Genomic DNA, 19,685 nt, shown 5'->3' on the forward strand with positions numbered 1-19,685 from the left:
AGATGAAACTATACTATAAAAGGAACGAAACAGAAGACAGACTTACAAGTTTTCCCGGTGACAGATACAGTCTCACTGGGGCCCTCTGGGTAGATGGCGTAGACGTCGACCGTGTACTCTTTGTCCTCCTCTAAAGTGTCAATCACGTGAGAGGAGGCGACACCCGACAGTATCTGATCATAAATGAGGCCGGGTCTGTCCGCTGAGAACAAATGAAGGAATTTCTTAAAACAACATCTTTAAAATATCTCATATTCAGTCTCAGAGTGTGTACTGATTTCTCACTTCTTGGAACATAAATTTTATATTTATCCACTTTTCCAAGCGAAGGCGTCCATCCCAGGCGTAAAGAGAACAGTCCTTCTTCAATCACACGGAAGTTCGAAACCGGGGGCAGAACAGCTGAAAAGAAAGCATATGCACTCTGGGACACTGCATTTAGACAATGGGAAAGTTTGCTTACAAATAAATGAAAGATGTACATTTATCACGCTTAGAGACATTTTTAGTGTGCAAAGTTCAAAACGCACTGGTTTCTGTGGTAATAGTGGCAGATTCTCCAATGCGTCCGGGATAGATGGCATATAAAGTCAGGGAGTACTCAGTCTTAGGACTCAACCCGGTTACTGGAGTACTACTAATATCTCCCTTCAGATCAATCTGAGAGACAAAAAGAAAAGAATATATTCTGAACAAACCACACATGCACACTCACAAATACACAGTAAACATACAGTATTAGCTTATTGCCACATGAAGAAAACTGGTCCATGTGCAGCCTTCCATCTGCTGTGCTCTGCTGCATGGGGTGTACATATGCACAGGTGACCGTGTCTCACCTGTCTCTGCTGTGCCGGGAGCAGATGGCCCTTTGGAGACACAGGGGTGATGAGCAGCCTGTAGCCCGTAACGTCTCCTGTGGCCTGACTCCAGGTCAGCCGCAGAGAGCTGTAACTCAGCTCACTCACTTGCAGATCTTTAGGTCCTACTATCCTCTCCACCACTACAGCAGACAGAACAGCACACAGGATAAGACAGAATTGGCTATTCACTGAGCTCCGTTGCTGCCTGATATATTATCAATCAGACAATATTTTGCACTTTTCTAATGCAAGTCAATTAAGTATCTGTGGAAATTATGGAAATTATTTAAACATTTGTAAAAACGGCAGGTCACTTAGCCTACATAATTAATTTTAAATAATTTGTGTACACATTTAGGTCATAAATAGAAGCAATAACTCGTGTTACTAATGTTACTGTGCAATTTGATTTAACATTGTTGAATTTAAAACAATCAAACAAACAAAAAACAAACTAACTAAATAATGACTAATTGTGTGCATTTTACTGAAAATAAACCCGAGTAACACTTTATGCATAATATATTATAAAGGGTTATTAAAGGATATACTGTATTATAATTATTCATAATGTGCATTGTAATACATTATATCTTGTTGTACTATAAATAATTATAACCAAATTTAAAATGCATAGTGTAACAATAAATTGATAAGTGTTATATTGTATTAACTGTGTTACAATTATTCGTGAGATTGTACAGTGCATTATATGGTGATTTACAAGGCATAATTACTGCATTAAAAGTACTTTTATAATGCATTATACATAAACATGTTACCTAAAACTATTCACATAAATCTCCCATTTATTTTTATGGTATTTTCTGTAAAGCTTGTCTAAGGGAGCAAAAGTAACCAAGGAGGTGAGAGATTAGCGAAGCTTAACTGTAATGACTGCAATAAAAATCTTTGGTTACAATCAATCAATCAAGATAAGTTTCATTTTTCATTAGCAAAATTCATGGTCGTCTTACCAGGTGGCTTTTGCTTAACAGGTCGGGGAGGTTCCGATGCAGTGAAGCAGATGCGACGAGAGATTTTGGGCAGAAGGTTCTCCAGGAAGGAGAAATCTGGGCTGAGCAGTAGATGTTCCTCATGGGGTTCTGTGACGATTTTTCTCATCTCAGCCTGATTGGCATTCCTCACCCCTGAGACACACAACACCAGTCAAAATAACACAGATTCTACACAGTTTGACATCATCATTTCTTACATATTATGGAATCAGGGCAAGTTGCAGGTCAAACTCGAACCTTTCATCACCCATATGAGCACCGCAACTATTCATTAACCACTATGTCACAACTCCAACGTGACTTTATTGGAGGCCAGGTGTGTGTGTGTGTGTGTGTATAGAAATGACCCTCATGTGTCTCAGACCCGCTGAAGTGTTATCAGACAGAGTATCAGCTGTAAAGTGATGATGGGAGAGCATCACGGCATGTCACCCTGCTGTACATGTGTCTCAAAGATGTGTCAAACGGCGTGATATATCCACGTCTCTCTGGGAAAACTGATTAGAAAGGCAGGGCACTGTGTCAGTGTGTGTGTGTGTGTGTTTGTGATGAAGGGAGGCAAGGAGGAATGGGCTTGATGAAAAATTACAGCAATTAGTCGGCCACCGGGTAATGAGCCATAATTATTTCAGCACTCTGGGCATCAAAACAGAAAGATCGTGAGAAAGTCAAGGAAACAAGGCTGACACACACAAACATACACTTGTTTTATGTCTTGCCTTGTTCACCAATATTACCATTCACTGTAAATCACAACACTATAGTTACTCTGTGCCACACGTCAAAACATGAGGGAGTGCAAACAGACACGTCATGCGCATTCAAATTACAACACAAACACTTCTGACATAATTAGAAAGTTTTCAACTCACCCACAGCAAACAGGGAAATCCCACTATCTGGTACAGCTTTAGCTGGACTGTCCACCGGATCATCCGATTGGCCATTAGTGATCAGAACAGCAATCTGAGGCCAAAAAAATAAAAAATACATACACACAAAGTGATGCTTTAGTGATCCCAACATGCAAAAGGATGAATCTAACACTCAAATATGAGCTTAATTGTGGTTAAAATTGTCACAATGCAAAAAATGTTAATGGTCTTTAAAAAATTTGCTTTCTTTTTGTCTAATATCTTAATACTGGAGGAAAAAACTGGACATATCAACTACAGAAATACAAAGCTACTTTTAGCGCAAAAGAAAAACCCAATAAAATTGGGTAAAACGTGAAGATCCCCTTAAAAATTCAAAGATGTACAGAAATATATTAAAGTAAATCTCAAAAAGTCTGTCGAGAAAGGTCCAACTTGTATTCAACCTTAAAGGAAAAGGTTAAAGTTGCACTTAACTTTACAGTACTTACAGTGTATTTATACAGCAACTACTGAGTTATATGAGGGAACTACATGGACTCAATATGGGTTAAGGTTAGGTTTAGAGTTAGTTATTATAGTAAGTACATTGCACATAAATGTAGAACAGGACTGTAAAATAAAGCGTTAACAGGAAAAAAAAAAAATAAAAATAATATTTAGCTTATAGAAAATTAGGCCTACATTTATAGTAGGAAAATTACATTTTTGCACTGTGACATTTTCAGTACAATCAGTCATTTTTTTCTACCCCCATTTTAGTTACAAAAATGCATCAACACATACTTTTACTATTCCTATTATTTTCAACAATGAATCTAGTTACTGTAATATATTACCATAATGCATTACAGTAATCTGAGAGGTGAAATATGCTTAATGTTATGAAAAAAAGTATTGAAAACAACAACAACATTAGTGTCTTTATGCAGATTTTTTTTCTTTTGATTTTTGGTGGGAAATATGACTGGGACTTTTTCTTGTCAGCTTTCATGAAATCCACCGAAAAGTGTGAATTTTTATTAAAGGACTCAATCTGCCATTAAGAGCATCACGCTGATACTGATGCCCTTGAAAGCACACAGCATGAATTATCATCTCATTGCATACATAATTCCCCAACCGCAGCAGATCCAAACCTGCAAAGTCGCTTACACTCACAAATGAGTATTCTGAAAAGGAAACATCTCCTGGGTCACCTAAAGTTCAGCAGCATTGGTCGCGCTGCATCTGGGTTCATCTTTATGCACTCTACACTAGCATGCCATTACAGTGTATGTATGTGATGAGAGTTTTAATAAAAGGTGAAATCTCTGCAGTTCATTATAAACGCCCGCTCATTTCTCCACACCAGGTGCTCTACGGCAAGAACAGCAGCTGTGTGCGGTTTGGAATCCTAATCAAGCCCTAAATTAGGATGGGTGGGACACTGCGGAGCAGAGTGTGTGCACTGCAGCGCAGGACGTGATGTCCTGACAGAATCAATGAAGTAAATGCAGGTGCAGCTCTTTGAGATATATAATTAGAAGGTTTTTCTGTGTATATGTGACAGGATGTTTCATTTGGAAATGCAGCATTTCAATTCTTTGCTGCAGTTTTAATAATGTACAGATATCTCTGAGATTCAGTATTGAGGTGCGAATGAGGTGCAAATAAAACAGTACAAGATGTGACCATGACAAGAAGCATGACTTTGTCGTTTGATGGGTTTACATTTATGCATCGTCATGCTAGGTGCACTCTTTATTGGCATCTATGGTTCCATGAAGAACCTTTAACATCCATGAAATCATTCTATTCAACAAAGGGCCCTTTATACAGTCTTAAAGTGCCCCTATTATGGATTTTTGAAATTGATCTTTCATGCAGTGTGTAACACAGCTCTAAGTGAATCAAAACATCTTCCAAAGTTATAAGTTATTGTCTCTCATGTATAAGTTATTGTCTCTCAAAAGAAAGAGTCGACTCTGAATCGTTGAAACGAGTCGTTTTTAAAACGAATCCTAAACCATTTTATGTTGATGTCAACATGAAACATTATAGCATCTTGCCACTTGTTGGTCTTTTTGCGTTGGTCTGAATGAAAATGCAAATTCATTCTTTGCCACTAGGTGCTGCTTTTGGAGCGGTAAAAACAGCTGTTTCCCCGGTAACGCTGTACATAAAGCAGCACTGCGCTCACAAAAGCTGCTTTATCAAGCATTACAGGCATGATGAAATGAAAATTAGACCAATCGGACTAATCTCTGCAGATTAGTGTCACGCAAGGGAGGGATTTGGAAAAATGAATCATTGCGTCATTAAAAAATAAATGCATATTATAAGACAATGAAAGTGTTTTTTGACCTTGCATGCATGTGTTGTTGGGGACTCCCAAAACCAAAATATGAACCTTTCATTACCCATAATAGGGACAAATTAAAAATAAAGGTTCTTGATTGGCATCTATGAACCTTTAACATCCATGGAAACTTTCCATTCCACAAAAGATTTTTTATGGTGGAAAAATGTTCTTCAGACTATTGAAACTAAGAAAAAAAATGGTTCTTTTAGGAAATGTTCACTGAAAGGTTCTTTGGGGAACCAAAAATGGTTCTTGTATGGAATCACAGTGAAAAAAAAATCCATTTTGGAACCTTTATTTTTAAGTGTGTAGCCCCGCCCACTTCAAAATGTCATTGGTTCATAATCTTAATCCTCATAACTGTACATTAAACAACAAATATCTTCTGATTGGCTGTGATTGTGTCACAAAACTTGATTGTCGTGTTAAAATTTTGAGTAAATATGCAATGCTGTATAAAAGCCATTTTAAAATCTCTGTTGTGCCTCTAACATGGCTTTTGTTGTTTGTGAACTTGTCTTTTGTATTTATGAAGCATTTATAATGCAGCATCTGTGCCAACCTTGCAGTGTAAAGCTGGTCTTTTTCTCTCACAGCTGGGTTAGGCATGAAAAAGGTGTTTTGAAGTGATTGTGATTGAAGTTTCACACCTTTGGGGCGTTGTCTCTGATGATAGAAGGACTGAACACAGACTCGACAAGGAATTCCAATGCCAAGCCGGTACGGCTGTTGCCTCCCTCATATGGTACCTCCTCCACGGCTCTCAGCACTTCCTCCAGAGTCGAATAATCCGTCAGAGCTATACGCATCCTAAACAAGGACACAGCCAGATGCATATGGAGTATTCAAGCAGTCAATTTGTGCTTACTAAGGTCAGGAATATACACACATCCAGTATATTATTATAGCAGAAATCAGCTCTCCGAAGATCAAACTCTAACCCACTATGTATACTGACCTGGGCAAGTCAGAATAGACAGTCACTCCAAATCGAATGCCTTCCTGTCCAACCACACTTCCCTGGAAGGCTCGGATGATGTCCGCTATGAACTCTTTGATCTGCTGGAAGCTGGTCGGACCTACTGACCAGGAATCATCCACCAGGAACACAATATCAGCAGGCATGGCTGTACGACATACTGAAAAAAAAAAAAAAAGAGAGATTTTTTTTTGGCAAATTATCTTATTTTATTATGGCTGAGACTGTTATATAAATGAAATTGTTCTAATAAGATGACTAATATTTCATATTGAGAAAGTTGGGCATAATTCAGGGGGATTTGACACACATACACACACACACGCACACACACGCGCACACACACACACCGCAGAAAGCTGAATTGTTTTGACAGCAAGATGGATTTCTGAATTATATCATAGAAGATGAACAAACACAATAGAGGTATTTCATTAGTCCAAATAAAAGCCTTGTCTATTATTTGTACATTGTCTATAGGGCTCATAAAATGAACATTAAATGAATTGAATTATTTAATAATTTGTTTTAATTTAAATATTGATTAATTATAATGTTTTAAATATTGATTAATTATAATGTCAATTAAAAATTTATCTGGTAATATCTCATACATTTCGCGTATGATAATGAAAAAATTGGGAAAAGATAATGCAAAACATTTTGCAAAAAATTTCCACTTGTTAACATTAGGTGATTACATTAATTAACATAAAATAACAATAAAAACAATTCTAAAGCATTTATTAATCTTAGTTAATATTAATTTCAACATTTACCAATGCATTAATAAAATCAAAATTTGTATATGTTAAAATTATTTAATGGACCTGAGCTAACATGTAACAATGAACATAACAGTAAATTTTTTACTATTTTTTTTTACTAACGTTACACTGTCACAAATGTATTGCACATTGTTAGTTATTGTTATTGCATTAATTAATCAAATCAATCAAATATGAATTTTCCTGGTTGTATTTTAGTTATACTTAGTATGAAATTAAATTACATTTTTGCATCATATTTCAATAAAGTTCAAGAACTGAACTGATTTGACATTCTTAGTTAAATTTTTGAATCATATTTTTGAAGGGTCCAACCTCATTCTTATCAAGGCCTTCTTGTTCACACCCAGCAACAATGTTTTTGGCCAACATTAGATGGCAGTGTAGACTCAGAGAAAATATAGATTTTAAGAGCTGTTAAATTTATGCCAAGTGACCTGCACTTTAGAAACCACATTAAACGGGAGCAGCAGCTAAAGGCTCAGAATAAGTTCTGATCAGAATAAAAGTCCAGTCATACAGTGCTTGTTATGGTTTCATATGACCTACAATTTCAGGATGTTTTCTGAGCTTCTAAAACTGTATCCAAATATTCATTTATTTCTGTCTTTGATTAGTGCAAATGTGGCCTTGGTCCTGAGGTGAATGCACAATCGCTGTGAAACTTGTGATGGCTGGCACTAAGTGGACTGCAGATATCCTCTGAATCAGATAAACAGTTTCTTTTTGTTCTTTCGCTGTCATTCTGTTGCACTGTGGAAGCTTCTGTCACGAAAACAAATTCCTTGTATGTGTAAGCGTACCTGGCAATAAAGCTCATTCTGATTCTGATAACTCTCCAAAGATGAGCTGTTTTAGGCAGGAGCTAATCAGTACTAGATTAAACTTAATAGCAGCGGACAATGTACAGCCAGATCTCACAGATGAGAGAATATAGTTTCATACACCCACACCTGAAATACAACAAAACTGAAGAAGACAATTACATCCCAAGTTTTTCAACGCCTCTAACTCACTCTCAGAAGAATGCTTTGAAATGTTCTTTTTTTTCCCCCAACAACCACAAGATGACAGATGCTATTATAAAATCAGAACACAATAGAGCTCTGGAAACAAAAGTATATGCATTAAACGTTATTGATCATCTGGCAGGAACTACATAAAAAGTTCAGTCTCATTTCCGGAAAAGTTGCTGCACAGAGTTGGGAAAATCTGTGCCACCCACATCAGAAGGGAACAAACACTGCAGGCTTTAGTGATTTATCACTCATATACAGCATTCTAAAAGAGAAAACTGCTTTCACGCAATAGGGAAGTTCATCAAAAGCAAAAGCAAAGTGAGGATACTTTCTGCAGGCAGCGGTGCGCTGAGGGTCTAGAAGCATTCAACCAGTGGCAGAGAGATGAGGACAGACGGAAAGGAAAAATCTGAATTTGGCAGCTGTCCTCTCAGTCCGAGCATCTTAATTCAGGGGTGAACGCTGCATTCAGAATGCCCTTCAACCATCTATATATACTTGTTACAAAATGACAGGATGTTACAATGGCCAATGGAAACCAAAATCATCAACCCACTGAAGGCTGGATTCAAAATCACACCGAAAATCATTGGCTATTCATGCACCTGATGAGATGGTGGATGGGTTTCCTGGGAGATCTTCTCCCAGACACGGATCAGGGCGTAAAAGTGCTCCTGGTTACATGTGGTACAAGATTATTGTATTTAAATCAATGTGATGAACCTGTTAAGTCAAAAGTAATCTAAAAGTAGTCTGATTAAATTACCTAAAATGTTTAATGCAATGGATTATGTTACTGACTACAATTTTTGTCATGTAATTTGGAATAAGTAACAGACTAAAATTAGCAAGTAATCTCTCAGCACTGGCTCCTGGACAGTGTGTGGTGCTACTTGGAGGCTTTGGATGCTCCAATACACAATGTCCCAGAGGTTCTGGAATCAGGTCTGGCGAATGTGAGGACAAGTCGATGGCATCAATGCCTTTGTCCTCCAGAAACTACATACACACTCTGGCCACATTAGGTCGGGCATTGCTATTGCCAGGCCGAACCCAGAGCCCACTGCACCAGCCTAAGATCTGAAAATGGCTGTGAGGATTTCATTCTGGTACCTAACAGCAGTAAAGGTACCATTGACTAGCAAGTGGAGGTCTGTGAGACCCTCCAAAAAAATTAATTCCCAGACCATCACTGACCCACTGGTCATACTGGATGATGTTGCACACAGCAAAACGTTCATCATAGCATCTCCAAACTCATTCTCGTCTGTCACTTGCTAAGTGTGCACCTGATTTCCTCCATGAAGAGAATGGGGCACCAATGGTGGACCTGCCAGTTCTGGCATTCATTGGCAAATGCCAATTCAGCTGCACAGTGTTGGGATGAACACGGGTCGCACTACAGGACATCAGGCCTATTGCACCAAAACCACCAAAGTAGGTGAAACTGATTCACAATCACTTATGCTTCCTAACGGGACAGATTGACATCCCTAATGTTTAAATGACTTGGGCTGAGTCCGAAATCTCCCCCTATACCCTTAAAGGTGCAATGAACTGCCTTTTTTATTTTGTACTGTTCTCTGAGGCCCACTTATAATGTTATCAAGATTTTTATATCAAACGATCTGTAATGACAGACAAATCAATAGTGATCACGTAATAAAAACAGTTACTTGCACTTGTGACATCATATCCAATATAGTCGGCACAGCATCGTCTTTTAGTTTTAATCTTTCTAAAATGAAGTGAATAAAGGACTAAGTTCTAACAATTTCTGCATAAACCTGTGTTTGCTACATTTGTCATTTACCTACTATGTGCACAAATCGGTGGGTGGGACTAAAGGTGTTGATCATTTTCTGTGGAGGCGGTATGAAACCATAGTGGACGTTATGGAGTGCACTCGTTCAATCCCACAATGCACCGCAATAAGGAGTGTACATCCGATATGCTGCCAGAGAATACCCATAATGCACTGTGAGGGATTCCAATGTTTCACCAGAAAATGGCGCCTGCAACTGAATCAGAGATTCCGAACACAACATTGGTGTTATACTGTAACGATGAAATGTTCCCTTACTTTTTTGAGCAGTGTATTTTCTTAGTTTTATATTCAATCTTAGTCTAAGGGAAACCTGTTTGAGCATGCACGTTACATGATTTGGCTGATTTTTACATGGAGAGCGTGACAGCGCACCGCAATAAAAGAAATGATCATTCATGTTTTCATAACCGCTGGACAAATTCAAAAACAAAACTAAAAACATCTTTGAGAACAAGGGGGCCCCCTGGTGTTTCGGGGGCCCTACGCAGCTTGCGTATTCTGCGTATAGGGAGAATCGGCTCTGTGTTTGAGTCATTATTTTTGCGAATCAGCACTGACAGCGATAACTTTAACCCACAAAAGAGCCACAATGCAGCACTGCCACGTTAGGACAGACTCTTCATCGCATAAAGCACAATAAACTGATCTTCTTCAGTTTGACTTTCTATACATCTCATCTGCAGCCGCAGACCGTGCAGTTGTGTGCCGTAGAGGATTACACTAAAATCATCTGCTGCTAGATTAAAATCATCAGCCTGTGAAGATGATGTGGTTTAACATGATACAACTTAAAAGAGCTCCGTTCAATGCTGACTCATAAAGTCAATGAAGAAATAAGGTTATTAAGCAAACATTTACTTAATTTTAAAGCAACTGGCAGGCCATTACCATGACAACAAGGCCTTACCAGCAATGAAAAGTGACTGCCTGTGTATTTACAGTTATGAGGGTTGATTACTGAGGTTAGATGACTCATGCTTTTACATTTAACAGGATTTCGACATAAAGCAGGTGCGATACTGAAAGAGACGTGACCTTGGAAAATACATTCTTTCCATTTCATAGTCAAGTGTCTGTCACTGCAAACAGCCATTTTGAAGAGGTGTGGAAAATTACAGTGTTTCAGGGCATTAGAGCCTCATTCAGTAATTGGTCCTGACAGACTCCTCTAAAACCATCCTGCGTGAATTCAATATGTTTCACATTCTCGCTCCTTCCCACTCTGTCTCTCTCTCCCTCACACACACAGTTCAAGGTGAAACATAAACACACACACACTGATTTCTTTGCAGACGGATCTGTGGTGATGGAAATCAGAGAGGGGTACAGTGATTTATCTGAAAAGGCTCAAACCAAAGGTATCAAACTGCAGGAGGTGTGCAGATGGCCCGCAGACAGAACCTGCTGACTCAGCAGGACACATGTGGAAAGAACTCTGTGTCCACTTCAGCTCCACCTGTACAGTCTCTTCAGGTGTGCAGACAGATGAGAACTGACACACATGGACATGATTGAAGATGGACTTCCCTATTGCTAAACTTCACGCAACATAAGAAATTTGTAAGGGCATGTGGGTTCATCAAAGACATTTATATTTTTGGGGGCTTTTTCCAGGACAAAAATAGTACAGAATGACAGCAGTAAAAGTAAAATCAAATAAAATGATTTGGAAAGATAAGCGCTGATTAATTATTCAATTAATAAAAGAAATTAATAAAATAAAATAATGAAAAACGTCAATAAAGAAAAATCTGATTGATGATAACATAAAAAAAAAATTAATAGACAAAATGCTCTAACACTGAAGTAACTGATTAATTATTCAAGTAATAAAAATAAATAAATAAATTAATTAAATTTGAATAGACAAAAAGTACTGATATTGAAGTAATTGATTATTTGGTAAATTATTCAACTAATAAAAATAGAATAAAATACAAATATAAAATATAAAAATATGCAACTATAAAATAAAATAAAGGGGGCTTTTTTCAGGACAAAAAATAGTACAGAGTGACAGCAGTAAAAGTAAAATAAAATAAAATGAAAATTTAATTAGATAAGCACCGACATGGAAGTACCTGATGAATAATTCAACTAATAAAATTAAATTAAATATAAAATTAAATAATTAAATTGGATAGATAAAAATCTAATTAATGATTAATTATTCAACTAATAAAATAAAATAAAATAATTCGGTGTTTATGTTGTCTCACTTTAATAACATAACTGATTAGTTATGCATCAGCATACGTATTTGTCTGGTCCAACTTATTAACTAGGATAATAATAATAATTAACAAAAAATAATTTGTATGAAATTCTGGAGTATGAAGCAAAGAAAAAAAACTTCTTAAATGCTAGTCAAATCAAGAACTAAAGAAAAATGAAGGAATTTACAATATTTCATATATTTAATATAGAATTTTTTTCTTCTTGGATGTTTTCCTTCTTTTTAACTTTTAACTCACATCCTAACACAAAAGGTTGTATATTATTGTGTCTACTGAGATTAACTCAATTTTAGTTGCTCACCGCATTTAGTGCTTGGCAAGTGTTCATTTTGGACCCTGCCTGCAACCTTTTCAGAGTGTGATTGATTGAACGGTGGGATATTGGCAGTTCACTGGGGACTGAAGAGCCCCTATCGCATGTAGATAAAGTGTGAGTCAGCAGTCTACCTTCAGCCTCTGCAGTGGCGCTTTGATAGAAGAGAGACAGGGACAAGAGGAAGATCCACATGCCGCAATATCCCATTCTCTCTCTCTCTCTCGTCCTCCGACTCTCTCTTTCGTTCCCTGTCCTCCCCCTCTTATCTCTCTGCCGGCAGATCCTCTTCTTTGGACTGATGTCCTGAGACGGGCTTGTTCTCCGCTTTATTTAACTGCTACGCTCTCTCCCTTTTATCTGTAAAACAGAGGAAGAGAGAGATCGGTATCGTCATACATATGCATATACACACATTCAGAATAATCATTTTGATCTATTCTGTTAGGAGAGTTGGTGTAATCGCTTAATCTTGGCTGAAAATCGCCTGTATAATCCGGCACATTTATCCTGCCAGATATGGTTGCACAGGCCTGCTGAGTGCCGGTTAAGAAATGAATAACACTTAGATAGAGACAGGTATTATTCAAATAAAAGATAATTGTTTAAGGTTAAGAAAGTTCGGTACTGCACAATGAAGTTCTACCAAGAAGTGTATTCCTCTCAGTGTGTCACGTATTTAAATTCAGCAGAGGAATCTTCTGCACAATAATAAGGAGTAGTTAAGCTCAAAATGATAATTGTTACACCTTGTTCCAGAACTGGATGGTTTTCTTTATTTTGTGGAACACATAAAGAGATGCTTAACAGACTGCTTTTTTTTTCCATATCATGAAAGTGGATAGAAGCCTCAGTTTGTCAAGGTCCCAAAAACTAATTGAAACTTATTAGAATATGCACTTTTCTATTTTATTGAAAAATTTTATTCAGCAAGTTTACATTTAACTGATCAAAAGTGACAGTAAATGCATTCATAATGTTTCAAAACTTTTCTATATCAAAAAACAATGAGCTCTAGAAGGAGCATGTGAGACTGAAGACTGGAGTAATGGCTGTTGAAAATTCAGCTTTGCCATCAGGAATATGTAAGGGATAATCAACGGCTAGCTGTAGCTGTGCATTAAACGGTTGCCTCCGCGAAGTGCATTCAAATCGTTTAATGCACAGCTAGCCGTTGATTATCCCGTTTATGCCATGGTCATTTCCCAGCATTCACATACTAAAGATGTTAATAATATTTGCGCTGCCATATTTGACCGGAACGATAAAAATGACGGTTATTTTCGTCTGTATTACTATTTAACTGTAACTGTATGTTACTATGGTTACCAATGTTTATAGGAAGCGCATTAATATAGAACGTGATTAAACTGACCTGGAACTACATGTGCGGTTCAACGAATTTAATCAACACCTGCCAGCCAATCAGAATCGAGTATTCAGACAGACCATGGCATAATTGAAAATATAATGAAACAGACTTTTAAATTATAATAATATTTCACAATATGACTATTTTCATTGTATTTAAAACACATAAATACAGTCTTGATGAGCATAAAAGACCATTAAAATTATTTATTATTTTAATTATTTTAAAAACTTAAACTTTAGAATGGCAGCATAAATTGCACTCTTCCTCAAACAAAGCAATATTGTATGTAGCACATAAGTAATACAAACCATTCATATGCTTATACTGTGCTGTTTTTGTGGCCACCATTCACTTTCAGTGTATGAAAAAGAGCAGCCTAAACATTCTGCTTAACATCTCTTTTTGTGTTCTATGGAACAAAGTAAGTCGAACAAGTTTGGAACAAGTAAATAATGACAGATTTTTCATTTTTTGGTCAACTGTCCCTTTAAGAGGAAACCAGTGATCACCTTTAAATCACTACAAAGCTTGCAGCAATACAACAATACATTTGTAATGCTTTTATTTTGCCTCAGGTTCAAAATGTTTAAAAATGTATAAGACACTGCATGAAACATCTGCTGAAAACACTAGCTGGCCATCATCATTTGTTATATTTTGGATGCTGATATTCAGCATGGGATTCTACTGGGCCATCAAGCTTTCAACTAGCGTAACTAGCAATACTTCCTTGCTTGACCAGCTTCACCAGCTAGGTTTTGCTGCTAAGGATGTGTTATTTCTGCAAACTGTGGACTGTGATTGGAAACCACCTTAAGCATCTAGGGAACAGCATTAATAAAACTAGTTAAATTTTATATATGTGACCCTGGACCACAAAACCAGTCTTAAGTCGCTGGGATATATTTGTAGCAATAGCCAAAAATACATTGCATGGGTCAAAATAATCGATTTTTCCTTTATGCCAAAAATCATTAGGACTTTAAGTAAAGATCATGTTCCATGAAGATATTTAGTAAATTTCTTACCATAAATATATCAAAACTTCATTTTTGATAGGTAATAGGCATTGCTATTTGGACAACTTTAAAGGCGATTTTCTCAATATTTTGATTTTTTTGCACCCTCAGATTCCAGATTTTCAAATAGTTGTATCTCGACCAAATATTATCCGATCCTAACAAACATCAATACAAAAATGGAAAGCTTATTTATTCAGCTTTCAGATGATGTATACATCTCAATTTTTAAAAAAATGACACTTAAGACTGGTTTTGTGGTCCAGGGTCACATATTTATAAATGCATGTTCACATATTGTTGTGACCACAAAATGTCTAACAATACAATGACTGTGACTCGGCACTTTCAGCAGGTTACATCACACAATGTAGTTGACACTGAGGTCAGAGTATCACAACAAACCTGACCTTTGTGAAAGACACCAAGTGTGTAGTTCAAGTTAACAGGCTTAGACTGCTCATTGATATTCATGTCTGCGTGTGGTCCAGAGCGCAAGGTGAGAACTGCAGTGAAAATACTGATCCTGTCATTCAGTACAGTCACTCTGAGTCAAGAATTCCAGAACAGAACTGCCTTCAGGACACAAGATTGGATGAGTTTCCCCTCAAGGACACCAATTCTTTGATGTAACTTGTCCAAAAATCCTTTTGTCTAAAATTCTCTTATCTGAAAGGAAAATGAGGTCTTTACCAATGTATCAAGAAATTGCAAATTCTGTCATAATTTGAAGTAGTCACACAAAAGCACCTTATAATTGTGACTTTATATCTCAGAACCCCAAAATTGATTTTTTTTTTTTCACAGCTGACTATATCTCAGGAACTGTGACTGTATTTCTTGGTTTTATATCATACAATCCTAAAAAAGCTTACAATGTGACTGTGTTATAATTGTTACTTAATTTCTTATGATAATGACTTTATATCTTACAACGTAACTTCATATCTCACACTGTGACTTTGTAACAACTGTGACTTAATATCTCACAATATGACTTTTAATGTCAACTTAATGTCTGAGAATTGTGACTTAATATCTCATAATGTGACTGTCATAACTGTGACTTCAAATCTCACAATGTGATTCTTGTCAGGTCACAGGTTTATATGTCACAATAGCAAATGCATTTCTTTTGATTGTGACTATCACAATTGCATGATTATTTCTTGTGATTAATATCTCACAATGTGACTTTATGTCATAATTCACAGTGAGACTGTGTCATAATTATGACTTTATATCTCACAAATTCACAATGCTGTCATAATTGTGACTATTTCTTGTGACTGTGACTTTGTCACAATTGCGACATTATTTCTTGTGATTAATCTCTCTCAATGTGACTTTTTATGCAATAATTAATAGTGTGACAATGTCATGACTTTATATCTCACATTGTGATTGTTATAACTGTGACTATTTCTTGTGAATGTGACTTTATATATTACAATAGCAACTTTATTTCATGAGACTGTGACTGTCACAGTTGCGATTAATCACAGTTCTTGTGATTAATATCGTACAATGTGACTTAATATGCCATAATTCTGACTTAATATCTTAGGACGTGACTTCATAGATCATAATTGTGAATTAATATCTTTTATGTAATAACTTTTATGTCAATATGTGACTTTACATTTCATATTTCTGACTTAATGTCTCACAGTGTCACTTCATATGCCATAATTGTTATTTAATATCTCACAATGTCACTTTATGTCATATTTCTGATTTAATATCTTATAATGTCACTTTATATGCCATAATTGTTATTTAATATCTCACAATGTCACTTTATGTCATAATTCTGATTTAATATCTTATAATGTCACTTTATATGCCATAAGTGTGATTTAATATCTCACAATGACACTTTATATGACTTTATTTCTAGTGATTGTGACAAGAAATATCTCACAATATGACAATAAATGGGCTACTGTATTCTGAAGTTGAGGAGCTGTGAATCCTGGACCAACAGAATACATAACTGAAAACAAAATCTCCAAATTTCTGAGAAGCTTTAATTATGGCAAAATCTCCTCATCCTTTGAAATCACAACTAATCTCAAACTGTGAAAGCTCTTCAAGCAAAATCCAGAGGTGTCAGACAGGTGAACAAGCTTCCTAGCCAAATAAATGCTGTCATTCCAAATACCGCACTAGCTAACTACATACCATACGGAATCAATGATCTTGCACAGAGCCGCTGCGGCTTTGTCAGGTTACATCTGTGGGGGATATTACGACTATCAGAGTCTCTGTTCAGCCAACAGACAGCACTGTCAAGCTGTGCAGAAACCACAGCCATGCTAATGCAATGCTTTACTGCACAACTGCCACTTCTAATGTGCAAGAACAAGTCCGACAGTCCACAAAATTAATGCAGCTGCAAGGGTTCGATGACTAACAAACTTCTCTTGGGTGCACAAGGGAGTCCATAAAGCATTTTTACATAGTGATAAAACATTTTATTATGATCACAGACATTTCCATGCAGGTCAGACATCCTCAGCATACAAAGTTAACGCAGAAGGCATGCTTTCCTATCAGATGAAGTGGAACAGAGCCAGATTTTTCATCAAGAAACTTTGAGGCCATGAGCTCGACACATACCATTCAAACTCAGTCCTGTTTGAGCATGTAACCTCAAGCACTTCTGTACCGTAGTCAGTTTACATGACTTACATAGACTCTGGTACTCTGGACAGGGCAGATAAGACTTTTTGAATTGCAGTACTTTGGAGGCCACCGTCTGATTGTGCAATTTATGAATGAATCTGATTGAACAAGCGATAATTCACATCAACGTACAGACAGGAAGGTGCTACCGCCGTGACTCAAGGGATATTTTTCTGACGCCTGCTGCACAGCAACTTGCATACAGCAAAGAATGTAATCTCACGAGCGCAGGCCGACTGGAGAGGTGAGCGTTGTGCACTTTGAAGGATTATAGAGGTACAGGAGCCGACCCAAGCCCCTTTTTGCTCTCTCTACAAACCCTGCTGTTTGTTCGTCATTTCTGAACACGGGCCCCTTCGCAGAAGATTATGTCTGTAGCTCTAAATTAAGTGTTACACACACACTAGAGCGAAAAACATTTCTTAAAAACGTCCAAAAACACACTAGTGCACACACAAAGATTGCAATTGTTGTAGTCCATGAATGCGCTAATAGTGAATGCACTAAATCAAACATGAACACAAAGTTCAAAAGCGGCCATTCATGAGATAAGCCAGAAATCTTTAAATGTTGCTTCAGTGAATACATTTTTTAAGATAGTGGGAGGAACGTCCTCACAAAACATCTATTGTAGTACAAATATCCAAATGCATGCTCCCAATATTCGCTTGCTCACAATAAAAGCTGGAAAGGACGCTGTTTGCAGAGGCTTATCAGCTGCAGGAAGAGTCAGGCCGCCAGCGTGCAGTAATGAAGTGACTTTATGCGGTTCATCTATGACATTACGACTAAAGCCGGAGTGCCGCTCGACTTTGAGGGGCGTGTAAAAGCCTGTGCATGGAGGAAAAAGCTATCAGACTGGAGACATCACCGACACACTCTACCATTTTGTTCAAGGCTTTTTAGTTGCATTAGCGGGGCTATTGAAGCCGTCAGATGTGGCAGTAAATGGAGTGGAACGGCATACGGTGGATGGAGTCTCTGATTTAGTTCTACAATTACCTAATCAAACAATACATTAAACAAATAAATGAACTTGGGTCAAATCATGCTAGTTTTGATCAGTAGATGTTTGAGAAAATTAACATTAAAAGAGCACTTACAGTAGTGGTTCTCAACTGAAGGGTCATGACCCCAAAATGGTCTGTTCTGATTGGATTGCTGTGAGTAGGGAAAACAATACAATATGCTAATGCTACAATGCAAATATATTTAGGATAGCATCATAAATAGACATTTCCCACATTGTTGTTGACATCAAAAGTCATGCGTTCTCTACAAACTCTACAGTATTTTAGAGTCAATTCATATGTTGCTTGGTTGAAGCCAAATTAGACAGATGCCAACATGGACAGGTTGCTTGGCATTGCTTCATCCTGAAAACTCAAGAACGAAACTACACAAGGTAGAAGAAAATATTAAATACTGATTCTAGTTAAATCGCCAACTCACATCCAAGAATGTCTGGATCATGAAGTAAAACTAGTTGAGAACCACTCTGAGAAAATCCAGAGTGTGCCAGAAAAAGAAAACAAGCAAGAGAATCTTGGCAAAGAGCTAGATAGATATACTGCTTTCTGCATTGTGAGGCACTGGGCTGCAAAGTTCGTCTAGAAACGTGCACTCACCTTTCCAACTGCACCCTGCACCATGGTCCTCCTCTCAAATGCAAAACTGCTGCCTACTTGAAATAGACCCAGTCTGCTGGAGATCCATCAGGTAATAATCCAATCCAAGAACAGGTTATGAGACTCCACACGCTGTAGTGCAATGTCCCAGGACGAGGGGTGTGAGAATCCAAGATGGAGAAAGAGAGAGTGAATGAATGAAGCAAATACCTCTGAAGGAGAAAGTTTAGGGGGTGTGGAAGAGCTACAACAGGTTGGCTCACAGTTACGGCAAGAAGATGGATTGAGAGAGAGGGAGTGAAAAGGAGAGGAAAAGTAAGAAAGAGAGAGAGAGAGAGCAGCAACTGAGAAGACAGTATGTAGGGGTGTGGAAGAGCTACAACAGGTTGGCTCACAGTTACAGAAAGAAGATGGATTGAGACAGAGAGTGAAAGGAGAGGAAAAGTAAGAAAGAGAGAGAGAGAGCAGCAACTGAGAAGACATTTCATATGTCTCTCTATTATTATACTATATATTTTATTTATAAAATGTGCATTAACAATGTTTTTAGGCAAATTATGGAGCCAATAAGGGGACATTGTGATGGAGATATTTCAATGCTTTTGCACTTGCTTTCCAAACATTTGAGTTCTGTCCAATAGTATTGCATTCCCACAACAACCTTTGTTTGCTCAAAAACATTTGCATACTCTTGCAAACATTTGCAAATC

The 19,685-nt window shown here is 37.2% G+C and overlaps 1 protein-coding gene across 10 annotated transcripts in view; it reads right to left on the reverse strand.

Annotated features, from left to right (window-relative positions):
• Nucleotides 1–13,657, reverse strand: part of col7a1l (collagen type VII alpha 1-like) — a 65,236-nt gene extending 51,579 nt beyond the window's left edge. For all 10 annotated transcript variants that reach the window (XR_009270623.1, XR_009270624.1, XR_009270625.1 and 7 more), the window contains exons 1-10: nt 13,641–13,657; nt 12,400–12,625; nt 6,060–6,240; nt 5,752–5,911; nt 2,755–2,848; nt 1,841–2,014; nt 840–1,003; nt 531–660; nt 286–402; nt 47–202 (exon numbers count right to left, since the gene is read on the reverse strand). Coding sequence is in view for 7 of the 10 variants with exons in the window: in XM_058772601.1 (XP_058628584.1) it covers nt 47–202; nt 286–402; nt 531–660; nt 840–1,003; nt 1,841–2,014; nt 2,755–2,848; nt 5,752–5,911; nt 6,060–6,240; nt 12,400–12,475 (1,252 nt within the window). In the remaining 3 variants the exon portion in view is untranslated. The remainder of the gene's footprint in view (nt 1–46; nt 203–285; nt 403–530; nt 661–839; nt 1,004–1,840; nt 2,015–2,754; nt 2,849–5,751; nt 5,912–6,059; nt 6,241–12,399; nt 12,626–13,640) is intronic.
• Between the last annotated feature and the right edge of the window lie 6,028 nt (nt 13,658–19,685).

Source organism: Onychostoma macrolepis, chromosome 04 (genome assembly GCF_012432095.1).
Source record: "Onychostoma macrolepis isolate SWU-2019 chromosome 04, ASM1243209v1, whole genome shotgun sequence".
In the NCBI taxonomy this organism is placed as follows: domain Eukaryota; kingdom Metazoa; phylum Chordata; class Actinopteri; order Cypriniformes; family Cyprinidae; genus Onychostoma; species Onychostoma macrolepis.